The sequence below is a fragment of the Conger conger genome, chromosome 10 (genome assembly GCF_963514075.1).
Source record: "Conger conger chromosome 10, fConCon1.1, whole genome shotgun sequence".
Classification (NCBI taxonomy): domain Eukaryota; kingdom Metazoa; phylum Chordata; class Actinopteri; order Anguilliformes; family Congridae; genus Conger; species Conger conger.
In genome coordinates this window covers 8,747,342-8,765,492 of record NC_083769.1, presented here as the reverse complement: position 1 = coordinate 8,765,492, position 18,151 = coordinate 8,747,342, and the positions used below count along the sequence as shown (strand labels likewise).

The 18,151-nt window shown below is 46.0% G+C and overlaps 1 protein-coding gene across 1 annotated transcript; it reads left to right on the top strand.

Annotated features, from left to right (window-relative positions):
- The first annotated feature begins 1,109 nt into the window (after nt 1–1,109).
- On the top strand, nt 1,110–18,016 carry inka2 (inka box actin regulator 2). The gene is made up of 2 exons (XM_061258731.1): nt 1,110–1,181; nt 14,795–18,016. Exons 1-2 carry the CDS (start codon nt 1,110–1,112, stop codon nt 15,806–15,808), a joined length of 1,086 nt encoding a protein of 361 aa, XP_061114715.1. The 3' UTR covers nt 15,809–18,016.
- Nucleotides 18,017–18,151: the final 135 nt, after the last annotated feature.

Genomic DNA, 18,151 nt, shown 5'->3' with positions numbered 1-18,151 from the left:
TCATGTATGTCCCCCTGGAGTTACTCTGTTACTAGCGCTCAGGCATGGAGAATGCACAATAAAGCTAATAAACAATAAAGGACTAACTTTGAATTGAGATCCTGGGGCACTCGAGGCTTTCATTCGGAAGGCAACAAAAAATAGTCTCCGTTACATTCTTTTACCTTTTCCTTTGAAAACACAGCTATCTTTTCTGTTTTAATGTTCTGGCTCAGTAACATGTGTACTACCGGTTTATTTTCTGTAGGCTACTGATAGTCTTCCCCTGGTGTGTAACTGGGTCCATTAAGTCGCGTAACGTAGATAATACATTCTTCATTTGAATCGGACTGTTATTATCCGAAGAGTGTCCTTACTGAACTTCTTTCCTTATATTGTTCTCGTATTGTTACTGTTTCTATTGACTATGGATCTTAGAAGAAAAAATATTCCATAAAATGTATATAATAATAGTCTCAACAGGTATCTGATCAACGCTCTGGAAGGGAAAACAACACATAATTATCTTTATAATATTTCTGGGGAATGGGGTGTGCAGAAGGCTGTCATGATCTGAAGAAAGGTCGGTTCTGTTTATCGTGTCCGTTAGTGAACCCAGTCGAATTCTAAATGTTTTTCATTGCTGTGTACAATGAATTACTGGCGGAGCTACTGTGGAGGCGGAGAAGCGCTACTCGCTCAACGTGACGGCTGCGTTTGAGTGAAAGAAAGAACTGACCCCAGATCACTTGGCAAGAGCAGCGATAAGATGAAGATACGGTCCGTCCAAGTTGCGAACAAAGATCCGGTTCATAATTGGGCCTGAATATTATTTATGGGTGATAACTGAGGAGATGAAGACAATAAACCCGAAGGATTTATTTTTCCGTCATGAACAACGATTAATAGGAATATGACCGCGCAGAAACAGGAAGAACAGTCCAGACCACTTTTTGCTAATAATATAGCCTTCGCGTTTATGTAATTCTACTCTATTTAATAGTAACTTTAAAAACTACAGGACATTTTTCGGTTGTTCTTTAAGATGCGAGCCTTTTGGTATATCGAGACATATCCATGAGGCATGTTTTGAAACTATATTTTAAAATCAATTATGGACAATAATAAAAATGGAAGGACAGCATCCTATATCTGAGCGCAAAAACATGGATAACTGCCTGCGACGTTTGAAGCAGGAGCTGGTATGTAATTGCCTTTTCAGTTGTATACTGCACACGAAAATCTATGGAATTGCCTGTCGAATATAGCTGAAGTAAGCTATACATCCATGAGTCAACGATCGCAAGAACGGCAGCCTAATGCATAGAACAGTATGCCTTTTAAAGTTATGGCCGTTGAACAATTGGATTTTTTTTAGTCGAGCAATACGCCTGCCCTACAACGGCAACTTAAGATGGACTGCGCACAATGGTCCCAAGATAAGTAAATACCAGCGATCCAATAACACGGGAGAAAACGTCCGTTTGAATTTACGAGCGGCCATGTGTTCGCATTCCTTAAGTCGCCGAGTGCAAAAGTAGGCTACAAGCGGTATAGACTTGGCAAATACAAGGCGAAATGAATGTAATGTAATGAGCAGTGTTCTCCATTTTACTTTCCAGTTGGGACGACTCTTTTTGAGGCTATTTGATTGTCACTTATAGTGTGTAGGCTATTATGGAGTTCGTCAGGTCATTAACTTTAAAGATTACAGCATATTCGCCCACGACCTCAAAATGTGCTCCACGTCAATTAATTGATGACAATATTATATTGACTTAGTTAGTGAAGGGAACGTGCGGTTGTTTGAAAAAAATAAAATAAAAAATACAATTATGTGGTAGCCTAATGACACCGGTATGCATAGCACGTCAACAGTTGTTTAAGCAGGAACAATTCGGGAGTGCATATGATAATTACCTTCATGTGCGCGTTTGAAATATCCACATGAATGTATATTGCCTTATGTCGACCAGCTGTGCACAGATGCACTTATTGTGCAGATGCAGCCCAGTGAATTTATTCATGGACTGGTCATTACGACAAACAACTTGATTCACATTGTCGAGGCTGTAGCCTACGGGATTGCTAATTGCATTAATGTAAATTCATACATCCTTTCATAAATACATATGGGTGTAGTTACAGTTGTTTGAATACGCGTGTATTACCACGGTGGCACTCCTTTAGCAGCCGAAAGAAACATTGACCTTAATTTGTTGTGATTTGTTATTTTTGTCAGGTGCCTTCCCACTTGTTACCAATGTAAAAAAAATATAAGTTTGCCTACTGATAGCACTTGGCAATATGATTACAATGTTTTTAAGAATGTTCTTATTCATAATATTAAAAACCATTCATGATAGAAACATATGAATAACAGAAAAGCCGTATCTCATTCCTTCGTTGGACGAGGGGAAAAAAGAACTAATTGATTCATAGTTTAGTCTCTGTGCGGCTGTGGACGAGATGCTCTTTGACCATTGCTTTCTTGGCAGGCGCCTGATTCCTCATGGTTGGTTAGTCAACCCTACATCGACTGCACACATGTATCGTGTGCGTTGTTTTCTTCACCAGGATAGCCCACGTGATCGAGCCGTGAGATGACGTGATATCCAATGTTTTCAATTAACAAGAGGATGTAGTACAGCTGACAATTATTCTGCTGTAGCACTTCCATCATAGGTAGGGTGAGAATACGAAAATTTAGCATGCAGATTGAGCATCTCTAAACCTTTAATTGTATCTTATTATGGAGATATGTGTAAAGTACATTAGAAATGAAAGTGATACCAATATTTTCAATGCATTATAAAAGTTAAGGATTAAGTGTTTGGAGCTTGTTTGCTTTGAGACACTATAAAATGAAGAACACATAAAAGTGTAGGAAAATGTGAGGCAATATAGGTCAGTGTGCCTGGTGCCAGAGTTCAGATGAATCTCTTTTCTGTTGCATAACTAGATTTCTGAGCAACATCAACGGGATCTGACTCTTCAAGGTCCGGCAATAGATGCTGAAACGGGCGAATATTATAAAGTGGGTAACACAAAAGAGAAAGGACCTAATAAATGAAATGCATCTGTTTCTATTCCACAAAGAGCTCAGTGTGCATAGGATGGGAACGGACAAAGCGGGAGACTGCTGAACAGACTGAATTTGTTTCACAACATGGTGCGGGCCATCCCCTCTGGGCGGACAAAGAGTTTCCCCCAGTCTGTTAACTGGCGCTTTCGCCACCGGGAGCCAGACGAGAACAGGTTGAGTCGCGGGGTTTCGCTTTATCGCCGTTTGCCAATGAAAGAGCCCTGTCGTCCAACTGACACGGTGGATACCCGGGGAAATTAGCGGCAGGTGTGAAAAGAAAAAGGCCATTTGCAGACAGTCTGCCGGGCCGGCTTGCCCGTGTCCGCGGCACCGCCGGCACCAGCCAGCCGCTGCAGACACGGGACTCGAGCCGGCCGCTGGAACCGTTTCAGAATGTAAGCGCGGAACCGGAGCGTGAGCAAGGCGCGCTTGGACGCCTGCTTCAAAGCGCTGCTGATTGCTCTCGGCGTGGGGTTCGAGCGTGTGCTCTGCATCCAGATGGAGGGCTGACCGAGGCCTGGCCCTGGGCCAGGTACTGCCCCTGGTTAACTATGTCTAGCTCCCGGAACATTCCCGACTCATTGATGAGTCCGGGTTCCATGACTTTGACATTATTTGAGCATTATTTGTCTCTGATTTCAGAGTTCTGGATAGCTCCAACAGAGACAACTTTCAAATCCAGTCCCAGTCAGGGCTGGAAGCATGGCCGGATTGGGTTTGTGATTAACAGGGCTGGTCATATGCTGGTCTAGCTGGGTATGAGCTGGTCAGCCAGCTCGTGCAGGTAGCTTGTCTAAGCTGGTAGCTAGCCAACCAGCTACCAGGTGTTTAAGCTTGAGCTGGTCATACCATGTCAAGCTGGGAGCTGGTCTGAACTGGTCAACCAGCTACCTAGCTTGAGCTGTTTTTTCTTCAGCAGAGAGAAGCAGAGGTAACAAGAATTTCCCAGGAACATGAAGGGCACAACATGGTCTCAGTTCAAGGGTGATAAAGTAGTGACTCTGTAAAGTAGCAGTGTTGCGCTTTTTTCCTTACTTTTTCAAAAGCCTATTCTCTTTTTGTCATGGATACTAACATTACCTCACAAGTCTATACCTCCCCTTGTCGCTTTGGTTTAAAAGTGTCTGCCAAATGACAAAAAATGTAAATGTCCCTCTGGTGCTTTACAACATTGTGTAATAAGCAGTCCTTGTGATTCATAGGGTAAAAACAATGGAGGTATTCGGAGGTGGAGAGGCTACCTTTTCCCTTCAGAACAAGGCCTGTTTTATTCACTGCTGAGGCACAGGAGGTCCGATTTGCGCGTTTCCTCTGGTTTCATTCTTTTAACGGCTCTTCCTTCCCTTCCGCTAAAATTGGCAGCAGACCGTTTGCAGCTGTTGCGATTGTGCATTTTGCGAACATTGTTTTCAAAATATGGATGGGGTCCCTTCTCAGTTACCCTGAGAGGGGGTCAGCCAGTGCCACTGTTTGTCTTCTGTAATGTCTGCAATCGATTTATCCAAAACATTTAGCGACAACAACAAGTAAACAGAATGGTGCACAACCCCAAAAAAACCCCAAAGGAATAGCATTATGAGAGTAGAGCAGGAAGTCCCCTGTTCATATCCAAACTTTATCTATTATGAGCAAACAGGTCAAACCTAAACCTATACACTGAGATACTTTGTGAATAATGGGCCCAGGTCAGGTTTTGGCCTTTCTGTGTAAGTAGGTGCCGGGCTGTGGAAGCTGGATGAGATCTTTCTGATGAATTCCACCCACAGTCTCAGGATGGCTTTACACGATAACGGTGCCTGCCATAAACGGCATGCTTTTGTTGCGTTTGGGCCTTTCGTTTAACTGACACCGGCGCTGACAGGGCTGAAAACATTAACATTTGATAACGGGTTAAACAAGCGATTCCTCGCCTCGCTCCCTGTATTTTCTACCCCATTACATAACCAAATTGTTGCGTTCAGTCATGCGGTGTAAGGTGGCTTCTGTGCCGTTCCGTAATGCCTGCAATTAACGAGCACGACCGCGACAGTCTGCCGGCGGCGCCTCTCCTGCACAGCGGAGTCTGTAGAGAGAGGCGGTCTGTAGAGAGAGGCTCTGGTCTGTAGAGAGAGGCTGGTGGAGCGGAGGTCTGTAGAAAGAGGCAGTCTGTAGAGAGAACTGTTGAATTATTTGATAACGCCGTCCTTACCGTTTCCGTGTAAATTGTTAAGACGCAATTCTTGTGATAACAGTGGGAGGAGTGAGGGGAGGAGGCAGGTGATGACCACCCGGACCCTAATACGCACACGCCAATCAGTCTAAACACAACAGAAGACAGCAGGCGTGTGGTGTTATTCTGTGGTGTCGAGTTGCAAAGCTACACTGCCACCCACTGGCCTGGCATGCATACTACAGCGTTTCAAATATTTCAAAGGGGGATCATAACGTTGTTGTATGAATGCAGATTTTTTGGGAAAAGCAAGGGAAAAACCTTTCAGTTTTTGAGAAACTGTTGTCATCTAAACAAGGTTAGGACTAAGCTGTCACAGTGAGTGGACATAGCTCAGGCAGTAAGAGCAGTTGTCTGGCAGTCGGAGGGTTGCGGGTTCGATCCCCCGCCCAGTCTGTGTCGAGGTGTCCCTGAGCAAGACACCTAACCCCCACAATGCTCCTGACGAGGTGGTCGGGGCCTTGCATGGCAGCCAATCGCTGTCGGTGTGTGAGTGTGTGTATGAATGGGTGAATGGAGAAGCATCAATTGTACAGCGCTTTGGATAAAGGCGCTATATGAATGCCTGCCATTTACCATCTGTATTACTCAATGTCCAGAACACGTTTCTGAGAAGCCGGTGTGATCAAACCAGGGTTGGCTGGGGGAGCCTGCCACAATGGGTAAATCTAACATGTGGACCTTAGCTGCAAGGAGTGATTATCCACAGACACCCGCAGCACACACAGAGAGAGTGAGTCTACCTAATACACATGTACACACTCATACTCATACACATACACATACACATACTCTAGCTCATATGCACTTACACATACACATACTCTAGCTCATATGCACTTACACATACACATACTCTAGCTCATATGCACTTACACATGCACATACTCTAGCTCATATGCACTTACACATCACTCAGTCCTACAGACCGTCTCTCTCCCTGGCATACAGGCACAAACTTGGGAGTGCAAACTGGCCTACATGTGAATGAGCCAGCTAGTTCACAGATTTCCGTATTTCAAGTTATGACATAGGCTCACTGCAGTGACAATGGCAATGATTCACAGGATGGGGCAGCTTAGTGGCTAAGGGACATGACTGGGACCCGGAAGGTCGGTGGTTCTAGCCTCAGTGTTGCCACGATGAGATCTGCACAGCTGTTGGGCCCTTGAGCAAGGCCCTTATCCCCACATTGCTCCAGGGGGGATTGTCAACTGCTTAGTCGAATCAACTGTAAGTTGTTTTGGATAAAAGCATCAGGTAAATAACAAGTTATTTAATTATTTTATGTTCATGCCAACTATTGAACTTCATTAATTTTCAGAAAGAAAGAAGCTGCATTTCGTTGCAGCCAATGGCGACTTTCACTTTGCCAGTGCTGTTGTCATGTGACCATCTACCCACCATCTGATTGGCTAGCTTGGGTGATTTTCCAACTGGTTTGGTTTGAAACCCATCAGTGCTTCTATTCATGAACCCATACAGGGACCAGCCTTGAACTCACTCATATTGTTCTTCTGTTGATCTAACTTTAAATGTAAAAACCTTTGACAGTCATGAGAATTCTGTGTGTGTCAGCCAACTCCACGTCCTCTACTCCACTGTGTGCAGGTATTTGCTCCTACTGCACCACCTGATTTCACTAAGAATTTTACCTGCTTGGTTCAGATAATAAGCTAATTGGTGAAATCAGGTGGAGTAGTGCACGGTTGAAGCCGTGAGTTCAGCAGCGCTGGCCAATTGTAATAATACAGGTGAAATTCAGCCTCTCTAGAAATTCAGATTTAAATCACGAGAAATGAGTTTTGACTCTATAGGGAATTGCTGCCCATGGTAAAACATACAGTAACCATATGATAAGAGGAAGTGTACAGCACAAACTTTGCTCAGTTTTTGTCTGGCCCTGTGTGAAGCTGCTCAGTCCACGCTGGGTGTCCGGTGGGCTGTGGCTGTCGAGGCCCTCGCTACAGAGATCAGGAAACGGGGCAAAATGCCGGTTGTGCTCTTTCACAGCAAGGCCACCAGCTGTTTCCCAAGGACGGGACTCATTTCTGATATCCGCAGTACAACCTGAAATATACAGCAGTAGAACCTCTTGTGTTATGAACGCGTAAGAAATTGAGGCGAGTCAGAACCCTGAAATAAGAAAATAAATAATTCATTGATTTTGATCCTGACTTAAGTAAGCTACTTTCACTTTATTTATTAGAATACACTGCTGGGGCATTAGCAAATATAAACACATTTCTAAATGAACCAATTGTCAAAGGACCAGTAACCAGGATCCCATTATTTCTTATACTGCGTCAGCTCTGAAAATGATATCGCCTTTTCAGTGACACACCATCCTTCAATTCTTTTGCAAATTATTTGGTTGTGCTCTGGCCTTCATATTAAAGACTGTTCATCTCTTCACATTGTTTTCTTTACCCTCTGATAGCCACATAGCCAGCCAAGATTAATCGCTATTGCAAGTGAAACAGTACACGGTTATTTACTATTTAGCCAAACCTAGTAACAAGTAACAAGTAAAAGTCAGCCACAAAATTGGCCTCATTTTCAAATGTGAAATTGGTCAGTGGTCATCCAAAGTGAATTCTGAAGTTATTGTTTCGACCTTCTGTACTTCCAAACCATCCCTCTGCACTTGACGACTTCATACATTGGCTACAACCCCTGTTCCCAGTTAAAATAAAATGATAATAATATAATAAAGATATGAAGTAGGAAATTGGATATTATTCAGAAATATCTATTTTAATTTATCCCCTTGCTTGTTTATCAGTGATAATAAAGAGCTTGATATTAACAAGGCTTACGCTATTTCCGGTTTCATTCAGTTTTTCTTAACATTCAGTCAATTGTTCAGTCCGTACCATTATGGTTTATCTGTAAGGTTTTGCTTTACCTCTCAAAGTTGCTGAACAGTGTCCTATTCTTTGCACTTTTCCAACTGCTGCTCAGAATATAACAACATTGCTAAGCAACCATCAGAAGAGCTAGTAATGGGAGAATGGAGAATCAATGGGTGGGACTAGCTGTTCAACCAGTGGTTTGCCGATTTGTTTGTGTTTTGTTCTGAACAGCAACCTTCTTTGATTGGTTCGAACACGTGGTGTAGCTCACTGTAGCTCCACCCATTATTAGTGTCACCATGGTCAAGTCTCCCCGTCAGTAATCGATACCCTCTCTGCCATGCGCTGTGAAATTGGTTACTCTCTAACAATGAGATAATGCTGCTATAGACTAGAGTGCATCGGGGGCCGAGCAGGAGACTCACCACGGAGTCCTGCGTCTTTCCTTACTGCCGTTTTAATAGACGTCCGTGACTTACGGCAGGGGCCTGACCCCCGGGTCACCCCACCGGCCGGAGCCACACGCCAGCCGCCCACGGAACGGTCCCCCACAAGCGCCGCTTTCTCCGACAAACAACACGGCCATTGTGGGCCGGGGAGGCCCTAGTTCGCGGCGCGGCTATCGTGCTAATTAAGAGCCTCAGACAGAGAGCCTCCTCTCCCCACACAGTCCGCACGGCAGAAAACAAACAAAGAAGTCAGTCGTCAAGCATCTTAGTCTTATATTTAGACTTAGAATCTTATTTCCATCACTGTTTTTGTGAAATCAGACCAAATGCCAGTGCGGTGAGAAGGTTTGACTCATTTCAAGATTCGGCAAAGGAGTGAGAACAATTCACTTGTTCAGCAAACGGTAACTTAAAGCAAACTAGGATTGTGAGAACAAAATACTTGATATAAGATGTTAAATCTTATGACAAGAATAAAAATGCTCGTTCAGACATTAGACACCCCCCGGCCTCCCTGAGGAAGAGATCCTGTGTTCCTGCCCGACCTTTCAGGGCACTGCTGAAAGACGGGCAGTATTCATTTTTAATGAGCTGCTCAGAAAGAGCGGAGCTTCCCACACGCTTCTTGGCGTGGGCAACCTTGACTGCTGCCTCTTTCTCAAGCCCGATTACAGGAAAGGAAATGTTTTACAGCTACGCTGTCGAATAAACGCTAGTTCAGCTCCCCATCTATATACTCGGGCCTGAAGACATGTTTGTCTTTTAAAATAGTCCCTTTGATCCGCCTTTCCCTCCATGCGCACACATATACTGCACATACACACACAGATGCACGCATGCACCCATGCATGCATACACACACTTAGAGCACATATAGACACACACACACACACACACACATTCTTGGGCAGCCAGCTGAGATTAATCTCTTCTGATGTGTCATGTGTGGCCTGTTGTTTTCTATTTAATTTAACAAGATGGGGTCCCGACATGGCCAAGCACAGACACAGAACACATCCAGTGAGCAAAGTGCCAATAACCACACTTTCAACGCTAACGCAATTGCAGGAACAACTGGTTTTTCTAACCATACCCCAAACAAAGTCAGACACAAAATTGACCCTCTATTTTAGATGTGAAAAGGTTCAGTGAATGGTCAGCCAAAGTGGATTGAGAATTTATGCTTATCTCTTCTGTACTCCCAAACAATCCCTGATACCCGGTCAGTTACTGTTTGCAGGATCATTCACACAGTGACTGCACAAAGCCAGGACCTGTAATATGGTCACATTTATATCATGAGACTGGGAGTTATGCACTGCAAAAAAAGTATTGTAGTTTTATATTTAGACAAGGCAAAAATATCGCCAATCAGGTGAGACAGTTTGACACATTCCAAAGTTTGCCAAAGGGGTGAGGAAATTTCACTTGTTAAACAAACTAACTTGAAACAAGCAAATATTTTCTTCTTGAGATTATAAGTCTCATTACAAGACTAAAACACTTGTTAAGGCATTTGGCAGGCGCTCTTATCCAAAGTGACGTACAGTTGATTAGACTAAGCAGGAAACAATCCTCCCCTGGAGCAAGGCAGGGTTAAGGGCCTTGCTCAAGGACCCAATGGCTGTGCAGATCTTATCGTGGCTACACCGGGATTAGAACCACCGACCTTGTGTGTCCCAGTCGTTTACCTTAACCACTAGGCTACAGGCCACCCCTAGCCCTTGGCAGTGCTGCGACTTCACCACCCAGGGATCTGAGATCACTTTCCTGGGAGCAGTGTATGTTACAGGCTCTCAGTGCAATCCCGCACATGTGAGAGATCGATAATGCAGACAAGGCGCATATGGCTGACCGAGCTCTGGGAGGGGAGGGGAGGGGAGGGGGGGGCTTCTGCTCAAATTCTCTGGGGAAAAAAACAGCACTGCAACACACTTGCCACGCAGGACAACAGGGGATCCGTTTAATACCTAAAACGAACCACGCAAGCGTCACGTGTTCGCTATGATCCTAGCCTATGATTCACGTTTTCCGTTCTGCGTCGTTTTACCGTATCGGATGCCCTTATCCAGATCCACGTATTGCACATAATTGCTTTCCTATCCATCCGCACCGAGAACAAGTTTGATTTTCGACTTTTAACTTCCCGAAAAAGGCTTGACCGGGGAGCTGAAGTGGGTTGGGGGTATCTCCAGCACATTAAACAGTGGAGGGCGGTGATTTAGGGATTTAGGCGTTTTTCTGACCCTCCACGGGGCTGGAGCATGACTCTACGGGGACAAACCCCTGGGACCGGAGGGGAACGCGCTCAAACCCCTGGGACCGGAGGGGAACGCGCCGCAGGGGACTCGTTTCGACCGAGAACACATCCTCTGAACACAATGTTGTGACTAGTAATTGGGACTCAGGCGGTTTAACCGATCGTTATTTTTCTATAGCGCTGTTTAAAAATGTCTCACATCATTCCCTGTACAAGCACTCTGGGGCGTGTATTTCATTCAGTTCTGAAGTAAAGAAAATATGTGCAACATCTACAGCTCCAGGATTACATTTCTTTTCACTTTCCTAAAGTGTTAGGCACAGAAACTACCAGAAACACATTGTTCCATTTCCATTTTTAGAAGTGTTTTTTTTTGTTTGTGTCTCTTGGTGTTGTTGGTTTTAAGGTTTTTGCCAGTACAAAATATGAACCATGAAAATACACAGTACATATAACACTGCTTCAGTCCTGTCTGGTTCAGTGCAAGTTTAATGCACTGTAAGCATCGTTTGTACACTGTCGCCCTGCTTTAAAAGATGTCTAATTATTCCGAATGCCAAATGCCATATGTGTGGCGGAAACAAGGTCAAAGAGACATTAGTCGCTGTAATTATCTCTGGCTCCATGGACACAGCATGGGAAAAAAAACCCTCCATTGTTTTAAACATGTGATCAGGTATTGCATGACCTAGCAGAGTGCCACTTACACTCATTTGTATAATTGCCAATATTGTATTGTATTACACTTATTTCAGTTTTTATTTTTATGTTTTATGTTATTGTTTCCATAAGGGTGGTGAGGTCAACTGAGTTCTGAATTTTGATGTTGAGGAACATTAAGTCATTTGGGTCCAAGCAAATGAGCTCACAGTGTCCGTTTCAGAATTAATGAATGAATGGCTAGTTTTAAACAGCATAGAGAAAGAAAAACGAAAAAAAACGTTGGTGCCATTTTGTTATACACTTCGGTTAGACATCATCAAATAGTTGCAGAGCATCCCACTGTTGTTCTGTGAACTCCCACTCTGGTTAACCTTAACGTTTCCTTGGGAACCATCTCCCTGTCTGCTGCATTAAAACCTGCAATTTCATACTGAGGTCACTCAACAGCATTCGCATGCAGAACTGATGCATGCTGGGAGCATGGTTGTTTAATTGCTGAGCCCGGAATTAGAATACCACCTCTAAGATGAAGGAGACCGGTCAGAGGTGAAATTGTGATTCCATTCATTCTTTTCTGCAGTTCTGCAGCAACTTAGAACCAGCTATAATCCAAAAATCACCCAAAATTAAAATTCTGAATTAAAATTAAAATTTCTCTCGGCAGAAAGAAAACAGTTCTGCCGTCCAAACATATGTCTAGCCCCCATCGTGCCCGCCACCCCAACCCCCACCCCCACCCCCCTCTCGCCCTCTGTCACACACGCCTCTGACTCCCATCCCACCCTCTGTTTGCCAATCATCAATGCTCCAATGAGCAGCAAGGGATTAGGCCTGTGGCTACAGCCAATCAGATTCCAGGGTCGAACAGAGCCCTGATTGGCTGGCTGCTACATATAGGGGTTGATGGGCTGGGTGTGAGAAAGGTGAGAGGACGCAGAGACAGGCAGGATCGAGCGGAGGGCAGTCCTTTGTGAAAGTTTGGAGAAGGTAAGCCGATAGTGTCTGCTGTGTTAGGCTTAAAGCTTTCTGCTGAGGTGGCCCTGTAACATGATCTTGGGCTTAGAGACATTGACACTCACATATAATTAATCACAGGCAGTGCCGCACAGCAAGTAACGGTTGCTATTGAGCTCCCAGCTATAGAGTCATGGTGCTGCCACAGATTCATAGCCACGGGGTACTGCTTTGTGGAGACACTGGAAAATTACAGTGTCAGCGTTTATGGTGAAGAATTGTGAGAAATCCATTTGGAGCCAAGCATGTTGATATACTGTGCGTCAGAGAGAAATGTCAGTGGCTTATATGGCGAAAGGTAACCAGGCCATAGAGATGAAATTGCAGATTGTGGCATACTGGAAACTAATGAGCCTTCGGGTAGTTTAGGTGGGGAACTCAACGAGTGTTTGTACTGAATTTGTGTTTCCATTTACGGAGCTGTTGACACGAACTTCAAGGTTTAACGTTGGTGTAGTCTGTGAAACTGAAGATTATCTAGGCTGCTGTGTGGCACGGTGGTGTCCCCTTGAGCAAGACTTCATGCCGACTCCGTGAAAAAAATAATGGGAACAGATTATAAGTATAGGATTCTATGTCAGCTCTGATGGGGGGGGGGGGCGGGGGTGCTTAATAGATAAATAAGAAAACTATTGATTTCCGGGCAGTTTCTGCCTGCAGGGGTATGGTGTCGAAGAACTGCTGCAGATGCAGAATACGCATCCTCAGGACATTTGAGCTTGTCCGTGGGAGCACCGGAGTATCCGCTCTGGCTTGTGCAGCAGTGAGCGGGCTGAAAGAGCCACGGCAGCCCTGTTAGTGGAGCACGTGCACGTCTGGACGTGGTCGGCAAGCTGCTCTCCCAAACGTCTGGGAGGGGGATCAGCTGTTGAAGCTCGGACACTTTCACTGTGGTGGTTCCCAAACTGGACGGAGAGAGGGTGGGGGGGTCAGGACCCCGTTGTCGGGTCGTGGGAGGGGTTGCGGCGGGGTCAAAGGATGACAGAAGAAACTGTATAAATAACACACTGTATATAGCACACTTTCCATGGTCATTGAAGGTCAGTTGAATTAGAAACAGTACACCTGTTACAGTGCACATGCAGTTGCTTTGACATAAGCAAAAAAAATATATATATATTTTGAACATTCACCTGGTGACACCTTTAGGAGGTCATGGTAAATGTGTTAACTCATGATGTGGGTCATGGGGGTGGAAGGTTTGGGAACCTCTGACGTACTGTATAAAGCAGTTAAGGAATGGGTTAGGTGAGTGGTCCACACTCCTGGTCCTGGAGAGCCGCAGGGCACGCTGCTCTTTGTTTTGGCCGTAATATCAACAACCCACTTCAGACCCATGAAACCAGGCGAAGGGAGTTAACCGTGTAATCAACTGTTTTCATTGATCAATTAAGAGCGGAGTAACAACAAAAGCCAGGACACCCTGCGGCACTCCAGGACCAAGATTGAGGACCACTGGGTTAGGGTTACTGGATAAAATTGGATTTAGGGTTTTTGCGAAGACGGGGTGAGAAGGGACCTGTAGCTGGGTGACTGCCTCACCCGGGCAAGGGAACGTCGGTCTCACAAGAGAGGGGCTGACGGTCGTGAAAGGTGGGGATGGAGAGAGAAGTGGTTCACCCCACCCCCACCTTCTGAAAGCAGCTGCAGACCGGCCCATAGCAGACTGAGACGGGGCCATCTGGGGGTTCAGCGACTCGATCCGGGGCGCGTGACAAAACAAGGGCCGAAGTGTACCCGGCGCACAAAGAGCAGCAGGGCGGAGATGCTCCCCAGGAACCGTGCCAAGTAACTTGAGGAAGGGCGGAATCGTTTCATGGTCGTTAGCCGCATTAGCCCCAACCCGCGGTGTCTCGTAGCAACCAGAAAGTTGAAGCGTAGTCTGGGGCAAATCCAGAGAAAATGAGCTCCTGTTCATTTTTTTACAGGAATTCAAAACTAAAAATCAGGTTAATGTTATTTCCATGTTTTACATGAAATGTTCTGTCAAAAATACATTTCATCATGCAGGGCACTCTCCATCTCCTGTGTGAGGCCAAGAGTGTGGGCTTCCGAGGACAGATAAGCTTCGCCTGAGTTATTGTGTCTGAGTTTGCTAGACACAGGGGGCATGGTGGATTGAAAAGGCACAGAAGGACTGGAGATCAAGCATTTTTGCAAGGATGAGCACTATAATCCCTTTTGTCATGTTTATGAGACTGTATTTCTCTCTCTCTCCTTCTCTGTCTCCCTCTCGCTCTCCCTCTCTCTCCATCCCTCTCCATCTCCCCCTCTCTCCAGCTCTCCATGAAGGAGGCCGGCGATGGGCTCCATGCTCAGATGAACTCCATGATGGGCGCTCTTCAGGAACTCAAACTCCTGCAGGTTCAGACAGCCCTGGAGCAGCTCCAGATCTCCGGCAAGGCCAGCAAGGGCACCCTGGCCCCTGGCCCACTTCCTGTGCCACTTCCCCACCGCCCCGCTGCCCACGAGCGGGCCCCGTCCCACGCCAGGGAGGAGCGCAGGCGGGCCCAGCAGCGCGGGAGGAGCCTGGACACCTCGCCCACCTCCAGCCCTGACAGTGGCAGCTTCCCTCTCCCACAGCGGCCGTCGCGGCACAGCGCCCCCTGGTGGCGGGAGGACCGGCCCGAGCCCATGGACCTGAACGCCATCCTGCACAGTCTCTCCCGCGAGGGCCCGTCCCTGGACAGCGACTACTCCCAGGACGGCGCGGATGACCCCGGCGACTGGACCTCCTCGCTCATGAGCCGCAGCCGAAACCGGCAGCCCCTGGTGCTGGGAGACAACATCTTCGCCGACCTGGTGGGGAACTGGCTGGACCTGCCGGAGCTGGAGGACGAGGGGCCGCCTGCGGAGGCTGAGGGCGGGGCTGGGGGCGGGGCTGGGGACAGGGTAAAGGTCAGGGAGGAGCCCGCCCACGCGCTCAGGCTCAGCCGCTCACAGGAGATCTGCAGGAAGTTCTCGCTCACCGCCAACATCTTCCGGAAGCTTCTGCGCAGCGTGCGGCCGGACAAGGACAGGCTGCTGAAGGAGAAGCCCGGGTGGATGCCCCTGGAGGACCCGGAGGCTGAACTCTGCAAGAGGCCCAAGAAGGCCACAAAGCCCAAAGCGACCTTTTACCTGCCCTTCCGGACTGGCGGAGGAGGGCGTGGGCAGCAGGGGAAGGGGAGGCCCTGCTCTGGGCTTGCTGAGGACCAGGCTCAGCTGTCGGGGGTCTACATCGGCAGGCCAAACTCAGAGTTTGTGGAGAAGCCGACCCCTGTGTTCGACTACAGCACGGCCGTTTGGGTCTGAGGACTGAGGTCTGAGGACCCAAGAAATGAAATCACACGTCTTCCTCAGAAACTGTGGCAAGAGAACCTTCTAGACCGCCCCTTCACCCACTGAGTGACCCCTGAGTGACCGGAGCAGTGACATGCAAGGTGTGCATAATGTTCAGCCATGGTGTGGCTCACGACCGTGCAAGGTGTCGCCATTTTTGTTTGCAACAGGTTCACAAGGGGCGTTCGTAGAATATGCCACTTGAACCCTGGCTATAGGTGGTGGTCTGTCTGGATCCCTGGCCATGGGTGGTGGACTGCTATTGAGAACTGACACGAAGGGACCTCATCGGAATCGCATTCCTAAGTGCACTGATAATTACTCACACCGGGTGTATGTATGTGTTTCATGTTCAACACAGTCATCATACCAGCAGTGGGGGAAGTTCAGCAGGAAGGTGATGTACAGTTTCTGATCAATGGGTTCCACTGTGAAAAGCCAAGCCAGCATTCGCATATTTCAGTCATCGTTCAGTCTCGTCTCATTGCCCGTTTCCCTTTTGCATTGCTTTCGCCAATAGCAGCTGTCTAACGTCACTGTCTTTCATAAAATCCTATCCTCTGTTCTGTGGAGCAAGTGTCTCACAAAGATGTCTCTGCAACAGCAGCGCATAGTCTTAACGGGAACATGACTAGAAACACAGTATCCTCTTAACGGTTGTCAGAAGTGCGCTGGTACAGCGCATGTACAGTAGTTCTACTGGATTCTGCTCTGACAGGGGCACTCCGTATGCTAGCACCATCTGTCTGCTGATAATTATGTAACGGCGATATTACGCGTGAATGTGAACGCACTGTTCTGTGTTGCAGTTACTGTCCAACCTACTGAACGTTATCGCCAGGCCAACTGCCGACTCACCAGATGGTACGTGGCATCGTAATTTGAACCCAAAAAATGACTCTAGAAGGTTGTTTTGATACGCCAGTTCATGTGGATGGGCATCGGGGGAAAGTCATTGTTAACAGATTAGCGTCTATCAGTTTTGGAGTAATTCCAAAGAGCAGTGAGAGGCCCTCATAGAAAGCTTTGCCTTATGAAGACATAATGGAACAGATTGGCCTCAGACTCTCTACTCTCTATGTGGTACTAACATGAAATAACAGTGCTCTTTTATATTGTTCTTGTACAGAGTTCGATGAGAGGGCACAGTTTTCCCCCGAATGCTAATTGAACACACTCTACTCTTCAGAAGGCAGCATTTTCAGCCGGGAAATGCTGACATGTAAAAAATTACTCTCTACCCTCAGGCAGATCAATTTAAAATAAACCAACAGAATTGTGGAACTTTCTAGAAGCAAAACCAGAAGCCAGGATGGATATCTTTATTCATCATGGGCCAGAATAATTTTTTGCCAGTGATGCCTACACACAGCCGCACATTTCCAATCAAAAGGGTTTAATGTATCCAAGCAGATAATAGATTAAATAAGGAAATGTACTGTAGGTCTGGTGGCATGAAACCCAGCTCTCACTGTGAAATCACAGAAGCTTTTGCTACCGTTTGTATATGACCAGAGGGCTCTCTGCCTTGCCTTATATTTAATACAGTACAGGATTGTTTCCATCCTCATAAACTCTGGCTCTCTTACACTTTTCAATAGTCACTACACATCAACAGAGTGGCCATAGCCATAGGCCATTAAATATCAAGTCATTAAATCTGAGCTGCTGAACATAACAAAATGTAATATGCCTCACCATGGCCATATTAATTAAATAAAAGAATAATGAAGCAATAATGAAGCAATAATAACGCCTTGCTAAAGCTTGTTACTGTACAGCAGACTGAAGTGTGTTAAGTTAGTAATACATACTAGATAATACTTTTCCCCCAGTCAAAAATATTTATTTCTGTTTTTTCTTTTTTCATTCATTTAGTTGTGGTGATATGTCACTGAACAGAACTGTAATGAAACGCACACGGAGTGTTTTGTTAAAGTGGTCGTGTGAAATTAGATGCAGAGAGAAATGAACAGCGGAGGGCCTGTCTCATCAACTGTGATAATCCAGTGAAATCCGGGCAACTGAAAAAGGCGTAATTAATTTTGCTGAGCAAAGTTAGACACCAGCCTTTCGATCACGCAGTGCTTTACTCTTGTGTACAGATCCACTGGCGTCTCAGAGGCCAAGCATAGTAAAGCATTTTGATAAATTTTTTTTTAATGTGTAATATTTGTTATAATGTGTTTCTTTTTTTGGTTTCTTTTTTACTGCAAATGTACATTGTATTGTTGTTCTACACAAATTTTGAAACCAGTGGTTCTGGGAACCTGTAGATTAACTTTGAGAGTTAATCATGCAGTTCCCGATTTTCTG

Bases quoted from the DNA above. Each gene is read 5' to 3' on its own strand.
- inka2 (XM_061258731.1), top strand. From the start codon at position 1,110: ATGGAAGGACAGCATCCTATATCTGAGCGCAAAAACATGGATAACTGC. The intron at 1,182-14,794 runs GTATGTAATTGC...CCCTCTCTCCAG, and splicing joins GACGTTTGAAGCAGGAGCTG to CTCTCCATGAAGGAGGCCGG.